Genomic DNA, 19,598 nt, shown 5'->3' on the forward strand with positions numbered 1-19,598 from the left:
TAAGCAAACACAAACAAAATAATCAAGCTTATTAGTATATCTTCAACTGATCAGGATGAAATATACTAATGATCGCGTAAGTTGTTTATTATGCCTGTGCCATATATATTTAGTCAAGCATATTAATCTTGTACTAGTAGAAAAAAGATGGGTCACTCTATGTCATAGATGAACTGGCACATGATCTGGTGCACCTTGACCTCAGTGAATCGCGTTCATCCTATGATAGATGTAATGTACTGGCCTTCAAGTTAGCGATGTCCAATTATAATGTTGATCCAAGGCATCCTCATCTCATGGATGACACCACTGTTTATAGAGAAGCTGACGCAGCCACAAAATTCAATCAGGACCAAAGGTGACCTCCCTTTAGCTATCTCATGCTTTGGACACCTTGTCCATGGAGTCCATGTCCAGCATCAAGCCCAGTTCTCATATGTCCCTGCAACAAGGCACAGTAGTTATGGTTGCACATCCATCAAGTTTAATTTGATCTCTAATTTTATCAAACTCTCAAAAGGCAACATGACTGGGACAATAGCTACTATATACCTCAGGACATTGTGGTAATACAAGACTTCCCGGTGCCTAACATGCTTACAACTATGATGATGCGGTAGAGTGTTAGTCTATCCATATCTAACTCCAACATACAACTTGCGGAACAAGGATCCTTTCCTTGCACCTTCTCTTTTTATGGACTGAATGGAAGATGTGACAGTGATGGCTGACAGGCTGACGATGTATGCTGCTAAATTGTGCACCTACCTCTATGGTCCATGTCCATGGATGTGTGGGGGACGAATGATGAATGCAATGTAATGAGTCTAGCTGCTTTTTCTGTGGCTTTCTTAATTACTGAGAGCCATGGAAAACCATAATAAACCAAGAAGATTACTCTGAAAATCATTCTAGATATTCAGGTCAAGATGGTTATTATAATTTGGTCTAGGAAATAATCACAAACATTAAGGTATCTACGCTCTTTGTGAACCAGGACAAGATGAAATTATATCAAGTCAAACATTTTAACCTAAGTACCAAGGTTATTACCGCACGCCTTATGACACATACACGTGCATACTTTTTAAACAAACAAATTGTGTATATAGGCCTTCGCAACTGCTCACAACCAGGTTCTTACAAGGTTTTAAGCAAATCAGTTGTTCAAAGAAAATGGGTAAGGACAAGACCAATTCTCAAAAATGATTATATCTTTGAGAAATTGCCCAAGGCAGGGATTTCCAATGCAATATCCAGAACAACAACCAGTGCCTGTTTAGTTCCCAAAATTTTGCAAAATTTTTCAAGATTCCCCGTCACATCGAATCTTTGGACGCATGCATGAAGCATTAAATATAAATAAAAAATAAAACTAATTACACAGTTTAGACGAAATTCACGAGACGAATCTTTTAAGCCTAATTAGACTATGATTGGACACTAATTGCCAAATAACAACGAAAGTGCTACAATACCATTTCCCAAAAAATTTCGCCAACTAAATAAGGCCCTAGTTTGTTTGCCTAAAAGTAGCTTGCAAAAGCGAGGTATATTTTGAAAATAATATCATTTCGGGTACACCAAACGACTAAAGAAGTTGTGACCCACACAAAATCAATTGTCTTTCATTCTTCCCTATACCATCTAACCAATCCCCAAGCATATGAGTTACGGATCTTGGTGGACTCAGATCCATACAATGTATAACAAAATTACATATGCAATGGTTACAGACAAGTTAAGGAGAAACAGAGTATGCGTTGTGCAGTGCCCCACTCTATTTCAACAACTCCATGTCATGATCAGTAACAAGCATGAGATGCATGCTGCAAAACATAAAAAATTATAAGCACTTGTTTTGCCTTCTATTTTCAGAAGCCTCTGCAGAGCATCACTGGCCAGTCAATTGAATTAATCACGGAAATGTGTGCTATGTGTTTAGTCGTTCATATTGCAAGTAAGCCTAAACAACATCAGCATTGTAGTGTGCTCAAAACCATGTGTTACTGTGGAAATGAAACTCTACCCTCCTTGCTGAATCAATCATGACCAAGAGGTCTGGCACTGTACTTATTGCAGATTTTACAATTATCCTTCTATAGGTAATTCATATCCTCATACCATGTGTTACTGCAGAAATGCAACTCTACCCTGGCTGCTGAATCAATCATGACAAAGAGCTTTTATTATTGTCCTTACAGGTAATTCGACATGATCTCTTTTGTACCAAAATACTGTAGCTTTGTATAATAAGATACCCTTTGGCAAGCCTTCAAGCAGCCCCTGCTCTCCCTCAGCAGCATTGTTCATGGCACTATTTATAAGGTCTCTTTTCCACTATTTTCTACAAATGAATTGAGAGTTAGTTGTGAGCGTTGTTCAATATTGTCAGATTACCAGAGCTATTTGTAGCTTTACCAACAAGGCCAAAGATTAATGTATTTGAACAAAGAACAATTGACATTCAGTTTATGATATATAAGACATGACTATGTTTGAACAAAGAACAAAGAGCAATGAGGTTCCCTGGCTGGGTACTTTCGTAGTATGCATGTGTAAGTGGTCGGTTTCATTAGTTCGGTTTGACATATTGTTAAAACCTGACAATAGGGGTTCCGCAAAAAAAAAAAACTGACAATAGGGTTGGTTTCATTCTCAGATGTAAAATCGATTAGAATGCCATCATATTTATAGGGGAGATGAGTAGTTGCTTTTCTTATTATAACCTGCCTTCGAACAGGGGCGAAGCTGTGTACGTGACAGTGGGTGCAGATGCACCCACGCCAAAATTAAAACTTAGTGCTAACTATCATTTTTTACCGCATCTGCACTTCCTCGCCAAAAAATAATACACCCACACAGATCCAGCAAACTAAGGTTGAGCGGCAAAAGAAGAGTTTTAATCCCATGCCAGCTAGCAAGCAAATTATCTAGTATATCCCTAGCTCGGTTGATTAAACAAGCCAAAGTCCTAATTGAAGTAGATGTTTGTACTTTAGCTTTTCTCACATCTTTGTACTTTAGCTTTAGTGCAAAATCATATACCGAAATAAAGTTGTGCACCCCGTCTCTATTTTTGTCTAAGTCCCTGTTTGGTAGAGGTTTAACTGGTGCAAACTCAGGCTCTAGTTCCTCAGTGTACTATATATAGTAGAAAGCCATTTCTATCTATCTTATTAAAATGATCTAGGGCAGCCAGTAGAACTACTATTTTTTGTTTCACCGGTTCTGGCGCCTTTGTGCACTATAGCAAGGAGTTGGAGCCATGATAAATGAGGCATGTGGACATGCCCTCCCCACTTCTTTAGTGGTAAAAGATGTGCCCGTCGATAGCGAGACGTCTGTGGTGACTTCGTGATTTGCCGGTCTAACTCAGAATTTCTTCGGTGCTCATGGGGATAAGGTGCGTGTTGAAACATCGGTTTCTAACACGAGTGAGAAGTGGGCGGAGGTCTTCGTCTTAGGTTGGGGTCTCCGCCTAAGATGGGCAGAGGCCGGCCTCCGCCTAAGACGGGCGGAGGTCCCGGAACGCGGCGCACTCCTGTCGGACAAGATCATCCATCAGAGGCTCCGGGTAGAAGGTCGCTAAACAAGGGATTCAGTAGGCTGTGGCAAAGTGGGAGTAGGAAAGGGGCGGAGGCCTTCGACCTTGGCCGAGGCTCCGGTCTCTAGCTTCGGCAGAGGCACTGCCTGAAAGAGAGAATGAGGATCAAATACAGACTCACAAGAACTAGGGTTTCATTAATTCATTCACCAGCCCCCCTGTACAGTTACAAGTGTTTCCTATTTATAGGGCTCAACTACCACTTTACAGAGTTTACAGCAGTGCCCCTCAACTGCTACGGTACATTCCAGGAATATTCCAGCCCTAGTATCTAACCTCAGGGGTGTTCTCATCACACCGTCTCGCGATGTCTTCACCTTGGGCCTAAGCCGACGCCCACTGGAGGCCCGTGAACTATCCTCACGTATGCCTTGCTGACTTGATCGTCCCGCACCTTGGTGGGCCTCCGACGCCTCAGGGAACACCTTCGCCATGATCACTGCACTAGGCATCCGCTGTCCCGGGGAGAGCCTCCACCGTCCTAGGGAGAAACTCATCGTCATCCTTGTACTAGTCCTCCGCCATCTTGGGGAGAGCCTCTGCCATCTCGGGGAGAACCTCCGCCATTATCCTTGCGCTAGGTCTCCGCCGTCTTGGGGAGAGCCTCCGCCATTTTGGATAGAGCCTCCGCCGTCTTGGGGAGAGCCTGTACCATCTCGGGGAGAACCTCCGCCATTATCCTTGCGCTAGGCCTCCACCGTCTTGGGGAGAGCCTCCGCCGTTTTGGATAGAGCCTCCGCCGTCTTGGGGAGAGCCTCTGCCATCTCGGGGAGAACCTCCGCCATTATCCTTGCGCTAGGCCTCCGCCGTTTTAGGGACAGCCTCCGCCATTATTCCTTCATCAGTCCTCTTCGAGGGGGAGTTGGCCCATACTCCATATGGGCTCCCCCAACAGTAGCCCCTCAGCTACTAGGTTATGGACGGTACTACAAGTCCTAGTAGATGTTCATACAAGAAGAGGCACTATACAACCTAGATCTTGGTTGCGAGGATTGCCCTCCGCAACCCATTCATGCACGCCTCGCTAAAAACTCCATCCCAAAAACCCTGTGGGAAAAAAGGGCATGGAGAAAAGAGCACGCGCATGACTCTAACCTATACATGCACTAATTCCAGATTTCTTCATATATGGCCTTCGGCTCCTTCTGCTGCTTCTATAGCATGGTTCATCGGTTTCGCTCAGTGCTCTGGTCTTCATTTCTGAGACCTTCACAATGCGTAGGTCTGTATCCTTGAGGCCTTTGCTTCTGATGTCTTTTTGGCGCGCAGGTGTGTCTCCAAGGCCTGATGTATGGGCCTTCGTCTCCATGTCTTCTTGGTGCAGGGATCTTCAATCGCCTTTGGGTCTTCCGCCTCTGGTGTCACCTCGACGTGTGGGTCTCCGCCTCCGAGGCCTTCCCAGGTCTTCATCTCTAGGGTCTTCGCCTCTAGTGCCTTCATGATGTGCAGGTCTTTGCTTCCAAGGCCTTCGCAGGTGTTCATCTCCGAGGTCTTCACCTCCGAGTCTGGTATCGTCTTGGCGTGCTGGCCTCCGTAGGCCTTCGACTTTTCTTCAGGCGGAGGTCTTCATCTCTGGTCCTTCTTTGGGCGGAGGTCTTTGTCTTTTCTTCGGGCAGAGGTCTTCATCTCTGATCCTTCTTTGGGTGGAGGTCTTCATCTTTTCTTCAGGCGGAGGTCTTCATCTCCGATCCTTCTTTGGGTGGAGGTCTTCGTCTTTTCTTTAGGCGGAGGTCTTCATCTTCGATCTTTCTTTGGGTGGAGGTCTTCGTCTTTTCTTCAGGCGGAGGTCTTCGTCTCTGATCCTTCTTTGGGTGGAGGACTTCAAATAAATCTTCACTCACGAGCGCCAGACAAAAGACCTCACGCTCCTGAGTGGTTGGTCCTCTGGTGCACTCCCCTAGCCCCTCTTGGCTGGCATTTGTGGCCGAGTTTTTAGCCACGATTAGTGTAGTCGACGTAGTCGTAGTAGTCAAGGTAGAAGGTTGTTGTGAGACCTTCAAACCGTTGCTCACGAGCACCAGGCAAAAAGACTTGATGCCCCGGAGAAGCTGGTCCTCTGCGTGCTTCCCTAGCCCCTCTTGGCTAGTGCTCGTGACCAGGTCCTTAGTGACGCTTGGTGTAGGCGACGCAGTTGTAGTAGTGGAATTAGGTGTTCAGAAGCAAGTTTGCCGATGTAGACGTCGATGAAGGTGTTGTAGAACTTGGTGTCGAAGGTGTCGACGGAGGTTCTTGAGCCATATTGCAAAAGTTGTTTGACAGAGGCGATGTTGTTGTACACGATGAAGGTGTCGATGAAGCCCCTCATGCCGTCGCGTTGGCGGAGGCTAGTTATCATGGTTTTGCTGAAGGTCCTCCTGCAAAGCTGCTTGGCGAAGGCCCTCCTAAGAAAAAGGTGTCTTGGCGGAGGCAATGTTGGTGAAGTTACCAAAGATGGTAGCAGAGCCCCTCATGCCGAAGAGCTTGGTGAAGGCGCTGCCGACATAGACGTCGACGCTGCGTGTCGAAGGCCGGAGAAGTCATAAAAATGCAACTGAGTTGATCTCCTGCATTTTTAGGGACTTAGGTTGGGCATTATAGCTTCGTCGAATATCGGCTTGCTTTGCAAGTCTTTTGACACCCGGAAAGGCACTGGCTTTCCCACTAGCTGCAAAAGATGGTTAGTCATTTATATGATATGTGAAGGTAGCACGAGAGCCTTAGCTTCGTGACTTGGTGCCTGTGTTGGTTCAGGACTTCTTCCAGGATTTGATGCATAGAGTCACGGCCCCCGTGCATTCTCGGCACGATAGCCTTAGCTTCGTGACCTGGTGCCCGTGTTGTTTTGGGACTTCTTCCAGGATTTTGAAGCATAGAGTCATGGCGCCCGTGTATTCTCGGCACGACAGCCTTAGCTTCGTGACCTAGTGCCCGTGTTGTTTCGGGACTTCTTCCAGGATTTTGATGCATAGAGTCATGGTGCATGTGTATTCTCAGGACTTCTTCTGGTTGGCCCGGGCCATGCATTGCAATGTACTTACGCAATATATGTATGTGATGATGAGAATGATAGCATTTGCGCAAAAATATTTAAAAGGTGTAAAGTTATTATGCATCCTACAAAAATGATGGTAAAGTTTGAATAAAAGATAAGCTCTGCATTATATGAGAGGGTTATAGTTTTAGATGGCTAGCGAAGGCTGCCACTTGATAGCCTGCATGAGCACAGATAAGATTCATAGCAGTGACTATAGTAAGGATTAGTTCCCTATGAAGGTTAGCTCAAATATTTGATTGATATAGATATTACGAAGATCTTCAAAGAATTTAGTCAGTATAGCCTGCAAAAAAGAGGAAAACATGTTAGTGTTTGTGGGTTCGAAGGTTGGTTGGATGTCGAAAGTCAATTTTTGATGGAGGTCTCCGACTAGAAGGCTGTTAACAGACGAAGGCTGTAGAGTGACGAAGGCTACCAACTGATGAAGTTCAATGAGTGACGAAGACCAATAAGTGACGAAGGCTGCTGAAAACCAATGATAGATGAAGTCCACTGATTGATGAACGAAGACCATGACTGATGAAGGCTCAAAAAGACGAAGGCCAAAGACTGACAAAGGTTATTGACTGGTGAAGGCCAATACGTGTCAAAGGCACTGACTGGCGAAGACCGTTGACAGATGAATAATCGGCGAAGGTTCTTACTGACACATGCCCTGCTGAAAGTTGTAGAGAACCTTGATTGATGAAAGCCACTGACTGATGACGGAGGCTGTTGATTTGACGAAGGCTGCCCACTGACTGATGATGGAGGCTGTTGACTGATCGAAGGCTGCCCACTGACTGATGACGGAGGCTGTTGACAGATCGAAGGCTGCCCACTGACTGATGACGGAGGCTGCTGACTGATCGAAGGCTGCCCACTGACTGATGATGGAGGCTGCACTGATCAAAGGCTGAGTTTTATGGGGACTACTAACTAATGTACCCTAATGTATTATGAGATGGTGGAAACGTTCATACAATAAGACAAATGTGCTCTATGTGAGGGGTTAGGTTGGGATGGTAAGAGATACTTACAGTGCTGGTGACCTGCATGTTAGTAAAAAAGAGATTCGACAAAAGTTAAAAATTATTTTAATTTTAGCCGGGCCTGGGCCAAGCATGTATAGCCACTCAGGCCATGCTTTTGATGTGACGAAGGCTACAACAACTTTTTTAGTCACATTGGTGACAAGTTGTAAGCGAAGGTTAGATTTGGAGATTTGCCTAAGTGAGACGAAGGTTAGATCATAATTATGATGAAGTAAATCATAAGAGGACAAGTTATAAGGCATTGTGAGATGGTGAGAATTTATAAATTAGTAAGAAATTCTCACATTTTGATTTGGTTCCTGCGGGGAGGTGCTTTCAACATCAATAAAAGTTAGTAATGTATGTAAGTATACATAATTGAAACAATAATGTTGGTAACCCAAAAGCGAAGGTAAGGATCATCAAGTCCAAATATTATAACAAAGTGCTTTGTCTCAGTAGAGATTAATGTACTTCGATGTGTTTATAACTCAAATATGCATGAAGGTAGCAGGTTCAACTGTGTACTTATCTGGTATGTGGTAGCGCTGAGTGTTGGCTCGCATAAGTGGAGCCAGCCGAAGATGTTGGCCAAAACCAAATACTAGCCGGAGATTATCCCAGTACGGTTCATGAGTTCTAGCTGGAGATATATCGAAGACGCGGCATATACATCAGCTACTAGCACGGTAGCACCGAACGCTTCACTGACCTTCGAATGTGCTCTTGGCTAGTCTTCACATATTGAGATGAGTATCTTTACTCTGCTGACGAAGGCCGGATTCTTAGCGGAGGTTGTTGGCGAAGGCTACTAATTTGAAAAGAAATAATTGAATTCCTGACTTCATGGACGAAGGATGCTGTTTTCATTTGGAGCATTGCCGGAGGCTTGGATGGGCTTTATTCTTGTGTCTTGAGAAATCGAAAAAACCAGAAAATCCCAAAGGTCCGTGGTTTTTGTGAAAGCCCCAAAGGGAATTGAGTTTCAACTTCCGGTGTGACCTCACGTATTTCTATCTTCCAGATAAATGTGATCGAAGGCCCCGGACTTATCAAGTAAATGACGACCTGCACAAAAGAAGCGCAAACACTAGCTTGGCTTGCCAGTTAGCCTTCCGAAGGAAAATCCTAAGTATATTTTGTTCAGCGGTGGCTGTGCCAACAAAAGCAAAAGGTTGTTGTGTTTTTTTATTATTATTTTTAAAGGGAGTCGAAAGCTTGAGAGAGCCTAGGTAATGTTTATCATAATTTTTTGGTGTTGCAGCAGTTTAGCTAGTCATGAATGCCCGAAGGGTGCAGGTTCGCATCCTGCGAGGCTTTTTATATGCATATATCTCAATAGAAAGGAGAGAGGATGGGATACTCATCGTGTATTTTTGTCTGAGGTGCTCGTTTCGTCCGGAAAACACAAAATAGACGAAGGTCCAAGCTCCGCACCATCGAACTCATATCGAGTGTGTGCCGTAGGCCCGGAGGTCTGCTATAGCCTGTTTGAAACATGGAAAAGTACGCAGCATGTTGTATTGTTAGAATAGTATTTGAGTAGGTGATTTTTTATGCTTATCTTTATCGAGTAGGCGAGGCCGATGAACTTCTGCACGAAAACGTGGTGGCCGTGTTGTCCCGTGCCAGCCGTGGTGGCGTCCATGGCCCTGCGCACACGTTGAGGGTGCGGCCGTGCGTCGTGGACTTAGTGGAGGCCGAGCGGAGGTCCTCAGCCGTTGGTGGCTGACAGAGACGTGAGCTGGTCGTCGAGTCTGGCGAAGGTGCTGGTCTGGCTCGGTTCCGTTGCAGGCCTCTGCAAACAGGCGCAGGCTTGAGGCGCCTGGGCGGAGATAAAGCTGTGGCGCTGGACCATTAGAGACCAAAGGCTTGTCTTTGATGAAGACGTCGAAGGCTTTCCACCAGGGTTTAGTTGGTGAAGGCTTTGCATGGACGTTCAGCTGCTCATGGTTAGATGATACAGATTTGCAATAGCAAAATTAAGTAAAAGTTGTGTGTATATATATCGGTGTCGAGGGCATGTGAAGATGACACACATTTTTTATACATTTTTTTTAACAGACGGAGGCACTGGAAGCTTTGGTGCATTTCTTGACAAAGATTATACAACCTAACTCAGTTTTTTTTCTTATCTTTCTTAAAAACATGTGACATTGGCGAAGGCTTGTTTGTCCTTTGTTTTTTTAGTACTATTGCCGAAGGCTTTTTTGACCCCTCCTCTTTTTTTTTTGAAAAAGTTAATATCACCGAAGGCTTATTTGACCTGTTTCAAAAAGTTGATGAGGTTTTATGGCAGTTGTCATCTCTGTCATCTAGCCATGAAGATTTACGAAAAAGTTTTATACGAAGCTATAACCTTCGCTATCTGCTATGGTTTAGATCGTACCTTTGCCTTGAGGATTTTACCTTTTCTCGGGGATTCTCACAGGACATGGTCTGCCGACGAAGGCTCCAACTTCATCGGTTTCTAACAAATTTCGTGCCCAGCATGGTGGGCGCCACTGTTGAAACATCGGTTTCTAACACGAGTGAGAAGTGGGCGGAGGTCTTCGTCTTAGGTTGGGGTCTCCGCCTAAGATGGGCGGAGGTCCCGGAACGCGGCGCACTCCTATCGGACAAGATCATCCGTCAGAGGCTCCGGGTAGAAGGTCGCTAAACAAGGGATTCAGTAGGCTGTGGCAAAGTGGGAGTAGGAAAGGGGCGGAGGCCTTCGACCTTGGCCGAGGCTCCGGTCTCTAGCTTCGGCAGAGGCACTGCCTGAAAGAGAGAATGAGGATCAAATACAGACTCACAAGAACTAGGGGTTCATTAATTCATTCACCAGCCCCCCTGTACAGTTACAAGTGTTTCCTATTTATAGGGCTCAACTACCACTTTACAGAGTTTACAACAGTGCCCCTCAACTGCTACGGTACATTCCAGGAATATTCTAGCCCTAGTATCTAACCTCAGGGGTGTTCTCATCACACCGTCTCGCGATGTCTTCACCTTGGGCCTAAGCCGACGCCCACTGGAGGCCCATCAACTGTCCTCATGTATGCCTTGCTGACTTGATCGTCCCGCACCTTGGTGGGCCTCCGACGCCTCAGGGAACACCTTCGCCGTGATCACTGCACTAGGCATCCGCTGTCCCGGGGAGAGCCTCCGCCGTCCCAGGGAGAAACTCATCGTCATCCTTGTACTAGTCCTCCACAGCCTCCGCCATTATTCCTTCATCAGGCCTCTTCGAGGGGGAGTTGGCCCATACTCCGTATGGGCTCCCCCAGCAGTGCGTGTTCCTGCATTTATAGAGATTAGTGTGCGCTCGTGTATATGAGGGTACGCTTCTATTCTGGGTCTCGCAAAAAATGGTTAGACACTTTTCACCAAGATATGTAGAAACTCGTGTTATAGGAAGGATATTGTAACATTTATAAAAAAAATGATATTTTTTAAAAAAATCATGAAACTGCCAAAATTTATGAATTCTAACTAGAATTTTGTAAAAAATTTAAACTCTATTCGCACCCCCCCTATATTTGGCTCTAGCTTTGCTACTGCCTCGCATTTTGGTCTGTAAGGTAATCATCTGCTGGCTGGTGCCAAGTCTGGTTCCACACCTGAGCGCTTCCTCGCGCATGCTGAACAACAGTAACTGGATCAGATCCTTGACAGGATGAAACTCGATGGCAATCATGGGCGCACGTGCACTCTCTGACTCCTGTGATGGTTCGTTTTGAGAGTTGAGCAGTGTATGAACACATAGATGCCAAAGAGCGAGCTGCTGCAAAGACTCTTCGGTCGAAAGAGCACATCCGTACGGCAAAACTAAGGGAAGAGGCCCTTAAGGTGCGGCATACATTGCCTGGCTTTCAAAAGTCTCCAACAACACTCTACTATATGGCTACCATACAACTTCGAGTAGCTCAACTCTATACTTAAAGCTTTGTTTGATATATTTTTATTCGATGCAAAGAGCTTATCTAGTTCTATGATTAATCCATGCGCAACCACTGGATTTGATAACTGTCAATGTCGGGAGAAGCATGGCATGGGTCTTTGATTCATTAGTAAGGACACGGTGACTACAAAGACTCACATCGATTCTCAAGACGTATACATATCGACAATATCATTAGCTTATATGTTTATATACATACTTGTAACGTTCACTTTTGGATACTAACAAGTTGTATTTGCTAAAATAATTCGAGCAGGGCATTAGGTTCTATTCACTAATCATCATGAAGGCATGATCCAGCAAGTGTAACTTACTTCTTCAGTACTCGGTGATGTCAAAAGCATTACTTAACATTTTCATATGCAAAACACACAGTGCCCCAAGCAGAAGCCTGGGAGTATACATTGTGGATACTATATATGTTCTATGATGAATACACCGGTTGCCTACAGGAGACACCCTAAGGGTAAGTTTGAACCTCTTCACCGCAGTATAAAAACTTCGTAAATGGTATGAAATACTAAACCGAAACTGTTCTCTTGTAGTGGAGAGAAGAGAAAGGAATGAAAAGAGACACATACAAGGATGACCACCTCTTAGAGCTCGTTGGCGACCTTTGCAACTTATATTGGACTAGATGTACACGTCAGAGGCGCCTACCATGACCGAGAGTCTGAGTTAGGTACAAATCCTCAGTACCAACACCTCGTGAGACTAAAAGGCTAGCTCTAGGACGTTGATAACAAGGGTGTCTGGAATTGTATATTAAGATGGATTATATATATTCTTGTGAATGGACTTGTAATTGTAGTTTAAAGAATATACTTGTGCTGTAGTCGCATTCGCGGGGCGTTCGGCAATGCGAACGCTGGTCGCGGGGCATTCGGCAACGCGAACGTGGTTTGGAATGTTGGTCGTGGGACGTTCGGCAATGCGATTTTGAATTATAAATTTGAAATTTTTTTGCGGGAAAATGTACTGTTAGGGGCGGTTATAGATTGAACCACCCCATAAATACCTATTTGTAGGGGCGGCTGGTGTTTCTAGCCGCCCTACAAATCTATTGTAGGGGCGGCTGGGTAATACGAGCCGCCCCTACAAATCGATTTGTAGGGGGGTGCATGATTTGTAGAGACCCTTGCGTAGGGGCGGCTGGGCAAACCGCCCTACAAAGGGTTACCAGCCGCCTAGAAATGCTTTTGTAGTAGTGCCTCTCGCCCGTCCTCCCTCTCTCCTCTCCCATGGACACCTTGGCCCCTCCTCCTCGGCCACCAGTGCCGGCACCCTGCCCGCAACAGACACTCCCACCATGCCTGCCATGAGCGCTGGCTGCTGCCCCCAATCGTGGCTCACAACTACGCCACAGTCAATGTCAAGTCCCACATCCCATTTATGCTAGACCTTCAATCCAACTACTCAAGTGGGCATTCTTCTCAAGTTGCTGTGCGGCAAGTCGGCCTTCGCTCGCACATCGATGGCTCTACTCCCCCTCGACCTGATGATCCTCAGTGGGATGCTGCGGAGTGCTGCATCTGGGGCTGGATCTTGGCTCCATCGATGACTCCATCCTTGACCTTGCCATGGATGGTGCTGATCCAACCGCTCATGATCTGTGGGGGCCATTGAAGGGATCTTCCGCACCAATCGGGAGCCGCGCGCCATCTTCCTCAACGAATTTCACTCCATGGTGCAAGGTGATAGCACCATATCGGCGTATACCAGCGGCTGAAGATCAAGGCCGCCGCTCTTCGCGACATTGGCCATCCTGTTCAGGACTCGCAGCTCGTCCTCGCCCTTTTGCATGGCCTCAATTCTCGCTTCTCCAACACCACCGATGACATCACCAACTCCGCTGTACTTCCCACATTTGCCAAAGCCCATGACATGCTGGCACTAAAGGAGCTCCGTTCGCCAACGATTAAAAAGACGGTCGCCAGCAACGCCCTCCTCACCACCACCGGGTCTGGCTGCACCAGCCACGGGCGGGTGCGTGCTCTTGCTGCCATAGCCAACTTTGGATGTCACATAACCCACATGTGACCGGCTATGGCAGCAACAAGGGCAGTGGCGCTGGCAACAGTAGTGGCAGCAAGGGCAAGGGCAAGGGCCGGCTTGCCTGGAACAGCGGCTCTGCGCAGCAGGTAGCGACGTTGACTAGATTGGCCAATACCGACCCATGGGCCCCTGGATTTGCTACAATCCATGGGGGCCACAGGGCCCTCCTTTGGCTCAGTAGGGCGGCTGGCGCCCAGGCATGCTGGCGCCCTCCTCCTCAGGCTCACACGACCTTCGCGCCTCTGCAGCCCCCGATGACATTTTCGCGCTCCACGTCTCTCAACAGGCTCCCATGTGGAACCAAGATGGTCTTGTCGCTGCACTCAATCAGATGCATCTCTAGGGCCAGCATCCCTGGGTCCTGGATTTTGGCGCACCTCCCACATGAGTCCTCAGATGGTATACTCCTTTCTCGCCATCCTCCTCCTCACTCTTCCATTACAGTGGCAATGGTCAAACTCTCCTATTTCATGTCATGGCGAGTCTGTTCTTCATACACCAGAGTCCAATTTCATCTAAATAATGTCTTAGTTGTCCCATCTCGTTTGCATCTACCATTTGTCCGTCAATTACTAGGGACAACAGCTGCTCTATAGAATTTGACGCTCTTGGTTTTTCTATCAAGGATATCCTGACCCGACGTGTGATTGCTTCGCTGCAATAGTGCTGGTTATCTTTACACCTTCCCTACTGCGTCTTCCACTCCACACACCAGCATTGCCATCTCCACCAACCTCTGGCATCACCGTCTTGGTCATCCCAGCTCCGTCACCATTGACATTCTTTGTCGTAATGCATCCATCACCTGTAATAAAGTAGAGCAATTGCTATGTCATTCTTGTCAGCTTGGCAAACATGTGCGCCTTTTTCAGATTCCAGTTCATATACTTCCATGCCTTTGAACTTGTTAATGTGATGTATGGACATCCCCAGTTGCCAGTGTATCCGGGTATCAATATATCTCATTTTACTTGATGATTTCACTCATTTCTGTTGGACCTTCCCTCACTTCAAAATCTGAAGTCTCCACACATATTGCAAATTTTTGCAATTATGTCCACACTCAATTCAGCCTTGCCATCAAAGCTGTCCAAGCCGACAACGGCCCTGAGTTCGTGTAAACAATACCCTCCATACTCTCTTTACTTTCCGTGGTATTCATTTACGCCTCTCGTGTCCATATACCTCCCCACAAAATGGCAAGGTTGAACGCCTTGTTCGCACATGAAAAACATTAGCCGCACGATGCTCCTACATGCACACATGCCTGCTCAGTACTGGGCTGAGGCGCTCGCCACAGCCACATACCTTCTGAACAGGCGTCCATGCTGCTGTTCGCCACAGCATTCCATATACTCTCCTTCACAACAAACCTCCGAGTACTCCCACTTACGTGTCTTTGGGTGTCTCTATTATCCGAATTGACCACCACGGCTCGCCACAAAACTCTCCCTCACTCCACAGCTTGTGTTTTTCTTGGCTATCCCTCTTCCCATAAGGGGTACCGCTGCCTCGACATGGCCACTAAGCACATCATCATCTCTCCCCATGTGGTCTTGATGAAACTTGTTTTCCCTTTGGGCTTTACCCCTCTAGGTCCTCGCCAAACGACCTGGATTTTTGCTTGCAGGCACTACAGTGCCGGTGCGTCCTGCATCTTTGCCCTCTGCTGCTAGGCAGTCACACAAGGTTCATGAGGAGGACTAACAAACCCCGCGATCTTGTTTCATGGCCCTATACTGCCTGCTACTCCACCAGCAGCCGATCCACCACCTGCTGCTCCTCCAGCGGCTGCCCTGGCTCCAACCGTTGTCACGGCGCCACCAGCTCGGGACATCCGGCTTCTCTACAGCCGGCGTCCCCAGGTGCATGACGGGTCCTCTACAGCATAGGAATGGCTCCTGCACCTGTTCAGCAGCCTCCTGCCCTGTACAGCAGGCTGCTCCTGTGCAGCAGGCTACTGCTCCTGTACAGTAGCCATATTTGCCCGTAGCTCCACCAGCACCTCCTGTACAGCAGGAACGACACATCATGCGGACCTAGTCCGGGCCATACTGGTTATGCGGTATGTGGGGCTCTCTGTGACAACCACTCTGTCTCCACTTCCCGCCAACTACCGTAGCGGTTTGGCTGATCGAAACTGGCATGCGGCCATGGATGAGGAGTACAAGGCGCTCATCGACAACGGGACATGGCGCCTCGTGCCCCAGCCACCCGGTGCCAACGTGGTCACAGGCAAGTAGATATTCAAGCACAAGTACCACTCTGACGGTACCCTCGCCCGCCACAAGGCTCGCTGGGTGGTTCGTGGCTTCTCCCAGCGCCACGGCATCGACTACTAACGAGACATTCAGCCCGGTGGTCAAAAGCAACCATCCGGGCTGTCCTCAGCATTGCTGCCTCACGCGTCTGGCCTATTCATCAACTCGATGTCAAGAATGCTTTTCTCCATGGACATCTAGAGGAGACCGTCTACTACCAGCAGCCCCCATGCTTCGTTGACCCTATTTTTCCTGATCATGTGTGTCTATTGCAGCGCTCCCTCTATGGCCTGAAGCAGGCTCCCCGAGCCTAGTACCAGCGCTTTGTGACATACATTCGCCAGCTCGGCTTCGTCGCCTTGACTTCCGACACCTCCCGCTTTTGTCTACAAAGACGGGACCAGTATCGCCTACCTGCTTCTATATGTCGACGACATCGTCCTTACTGCGTCCTCGACGTCATTTCTACAGCAGATCATTGGGCGCCTCCACTCTGAGTTTGCCATGACTGACCTGGGCGCACTCCATCACTTCCTCGGCATCTCCGTCACTCGCTCCGCCGACGGCTTGTTCTTATCACAGCGATAGTATGCCGTTGAGCTCCTTCAATGCGTCGACATGGCTGAGTGTCACTCTACGACGACACCTGTTGACATTCATGCCAAGCTATCCGCCACCGCCGGTGCCCCTGTTGCTGATCCGTCCGCGTACCGGAGCCTTGCTGGCGCGCTCCAGTACACGCTGACTCGTCCTGACTTGGCATTCGCCGTCCAACAGGTGTGCATCTTCATGCATGATCCCCGCGAGCCGCACTCTCGATGATCAAGCGGATTCTACACTACTTGAAGGGCACTCTCTCCTCTGGCCTCCACATTGGTGTCGGCACTGTTCAGTCACTGGTCGCCTACTCTGATGCCGACTAGGCTGCCTGCCCAGATTCTCGGCGCTCCACCTCTGGCTATTGTGTCTACCTCAGCGACAATCTGATTTCTTGGTCCTCCAAGCGTCAGACCACGGTCTCCCACTCCAGTGTAGAAGCAGAGTACTGTGCTATTGCTCATGTGGTGGCAGAGTGTTGCTGGCTGCCCCAGCTCCTGCAGGAGCTCCACGTCTCTATTGCTTCGGCGACGGTTGTCTATTGCGACAATGTTAGCGCTGTCTACATGACAACCAACCCCGTTCAATCGTCGCATGAAGCACATTGAGATTGATATTCACTTCGTCCGTGAGAAGGTCGCCTTGGGACAAGTTCGGGTTCTTCATGTGCCGTCCTCTCACCAGTTCGCAGACATCATGACCAAGGGCCTTCCTATATAGCTATTTACTGAATTCAGGTCCAATCTATGCGTCCGAGATCCTCCCGCTTAGACTGTGGGCGGGTATTAGGCAGGTCTATGTGTGATTAGCTATAATTAGCACCTACTATGTATACTTGATTATATTCCTTGTATACCCAGCCATATTGGCTATATATATGAAGGTCACCCATATTGGGTGTGAGGTGTGTCTCTACATGTAGGGGTATATGTTAGGCTGAGAGAGATGATCAAGTGATTCATGAAGTCCGTGGCAACTGGCAAACAGTTTCGCGTGCTAATACAATAGGAATAGGAGACATTGGGACTCGCGCACTACGATGTTCGCAGCAGTCTTGCTCTGCCTTGCCGCCTTGCTGGCCACTATATAGGGCACCTCTCGAATCCAGTGATCCCTGCAGCCCAAACCCCAAACCGCCTAACCTTTTTTTTCGACTTTGGCGGGTTTTCATCAAGCCTCTAGAAAACTGGATGTGAATAAGGCTATGAAACCCAACCCAAGTTGATAAGTCATGTCCGAACAAGGAAAGTAAAAAAATTTCAGAATTCATAGATATTGCATTCCCCATCTCTGCAATTTTTTTAGATGTTCTGAAGCATCAGGAGACAATTGTTGCAAACCATTCAAACTGACATGACTGTACACATGTTATAGGCTCGCGAGAGGAAGGCGACATGTTGCCATGATCCCTGAGCAACTAGGCCGCGATATCAGGAAGGAGCATTGTAGTCATGCCTAGGGATATATGGTTTGGCTGAAGCTCACTAAAGATATCGTGCCTCTTGTATCATCTGTATCTTACAGGTTCATCTTAGAGATCTGATCATACTTTCGTGCATGGAGATTAGCGTGTAGCTTGCCGTTGTGAGGGTTAATCTAAAGAGTGGTGTTTTTTTGACGCAAAGGACTGTGGGGGAGATCCCCACATATAAAGAGTGGTGTTAGAGCCCATAGTTGGAAAAACTGGAAAATCTCGCGGTCATATGGTATTGGGGGAGCACATAAAATCTCCAAAAGGATACCCGAGTTCTATGTGACGTGAAGAGTTGGACTCGGGTCCTGTAGAATGTCTCCAAAGATCACATGTTGTGTGTGGGTTGAAGAGTTAGGTCGACGTGACAGAGTGGATGTTAGTTTTATTCCACATCAATAATTGATGGTGGGGGGAGTTCCTTAATTTTCTGCTGCCTAACTTTTGGCGAGATGTGTTGAGACGTTCTCCTAATAATATAACTAGTTACTTTCATTTGTCCATCTAAGACATCGTTATACTCATATATTGCGGAGCTGGTAGGTGCACTCAATGAATTGGATCAGCATCGCCGCTGCTTTTGGACACCACACGTATGGTACACAGTGATAGCTTCTAGGGTCTATAAAAACAAGTATGTTTTGTTGAGAGAGATGATCAAGTCGTGCATGAAGTCTGCACGCGGAAACGGTCTTATTTGCTATATACAATAGGCATAGGAGACATCAGGAGCCTTAGCATTAGGATCTCTTCGTGTGCAGGCAATCACAGGAGTCCTGCTACGCCGAAGCACCGCTATCAGAGTATGGCTAATATTCTACTAGGACTCCTACATGAACCTCGTATCTCGGATACAGAATTATTCTAGTGGTGATGACAACATGGTCTCCGTAGCATGGTCGTCTTGGACTTATAAACCCCAGTGCATGGTATTTAAATCCTGGTGAGTATATAATTAATATGAGCGACCCTAGGGGGTGATCGCTTCCATTAAATAATTGGTATCGTGTTCCCCTCACCAGCTGCTTCGCCATTCTGCAGGCAAGATACAACAGTTTAACCTGTCCAGATAAATCCGCACCCAGCCCTTAAACCACTCAGTTTTTCTTGTCTTGGATTGGGCTGGAAACCGGATTCAAAGCGGATTTGTTTGAAGGTCCTAAGCAGTGTTAGCTGAGAGTTAAGCAAAGTGCTGTTACAAAGCAATCAATATGACGGCGGATCTTAACAGTACTTATATGTTCTTTGGTCCCTTAGTTAAAGAGAAAAAATGAACGCTAGCTAACTGCCAACAACAGTGCGGCTTCATTTGGGTCTGAGGGAGATCTGGTGATGGAGATATGATTAGTTCTTGTACTCCAGTGTCATCCAAAAGGGACAGTCGCTGTGGTTGGATCCGGTCGGTGAAAAGTGCTGGACACTAGTCGCGCAGGAACATAACCATTTGCATGCCTCGTTTATTTCCCTGAGCATTATCCCATAAGTTACATATGTAGTATGCACAGTCATTGCGATGCCTCTAGCCATCATTGAACTCTGGGAAAGGCTGGAGTAGCTAGGCTGGGCTACTCTGAGTCCTGAGATTCCAGCTGTATGCAGTGATGGAAAACATAGCTA

The 19,598-nt window shown here is 47.2% G+C and overlaps 1 protein-coding gene across 1 annotated transcript; it reads left to right on the plus strand.

Moving 5' to 3' along the window:
* Window positions 1-16,531: 16,531 nt before the first annotated feature.
* On the plus strand, window positions 16,532-17,118 carry LOC136507644 (uncharacterized mitochondrial protein AtMg00810-like). Its single transcript, XM_066502301.1, has 2 exons — window positions 16,532-16,690; window positions 16,837-17,118. The coding sequence occupies exons 1-2, from the start codon at window positions 16,532-16,534 to the stop codon at window positions 17,116-17,118; spliced, it is 441 nt and encodes a 146-aa protein (XP_066358398.1).
* The last annotated feature ends 2,480 nt before the right edge of the window (window positions 17,119-19,598 follow it).

This window comes from Miscanthus floridulus, chromosome 15 (genome assembly GCF_019320115.1).
Source record: "Miscanthus floridulus cultivar M001 chromosome 15, ASM1932011v1, whole genome shotgun sequence".
Lineage (NCBI taxonomy): Eukaryota > Viridiplantae > Streptophyta > Magnoliopsida > Poales > Poaceae > Miscanthus > Miscanthus floridulus.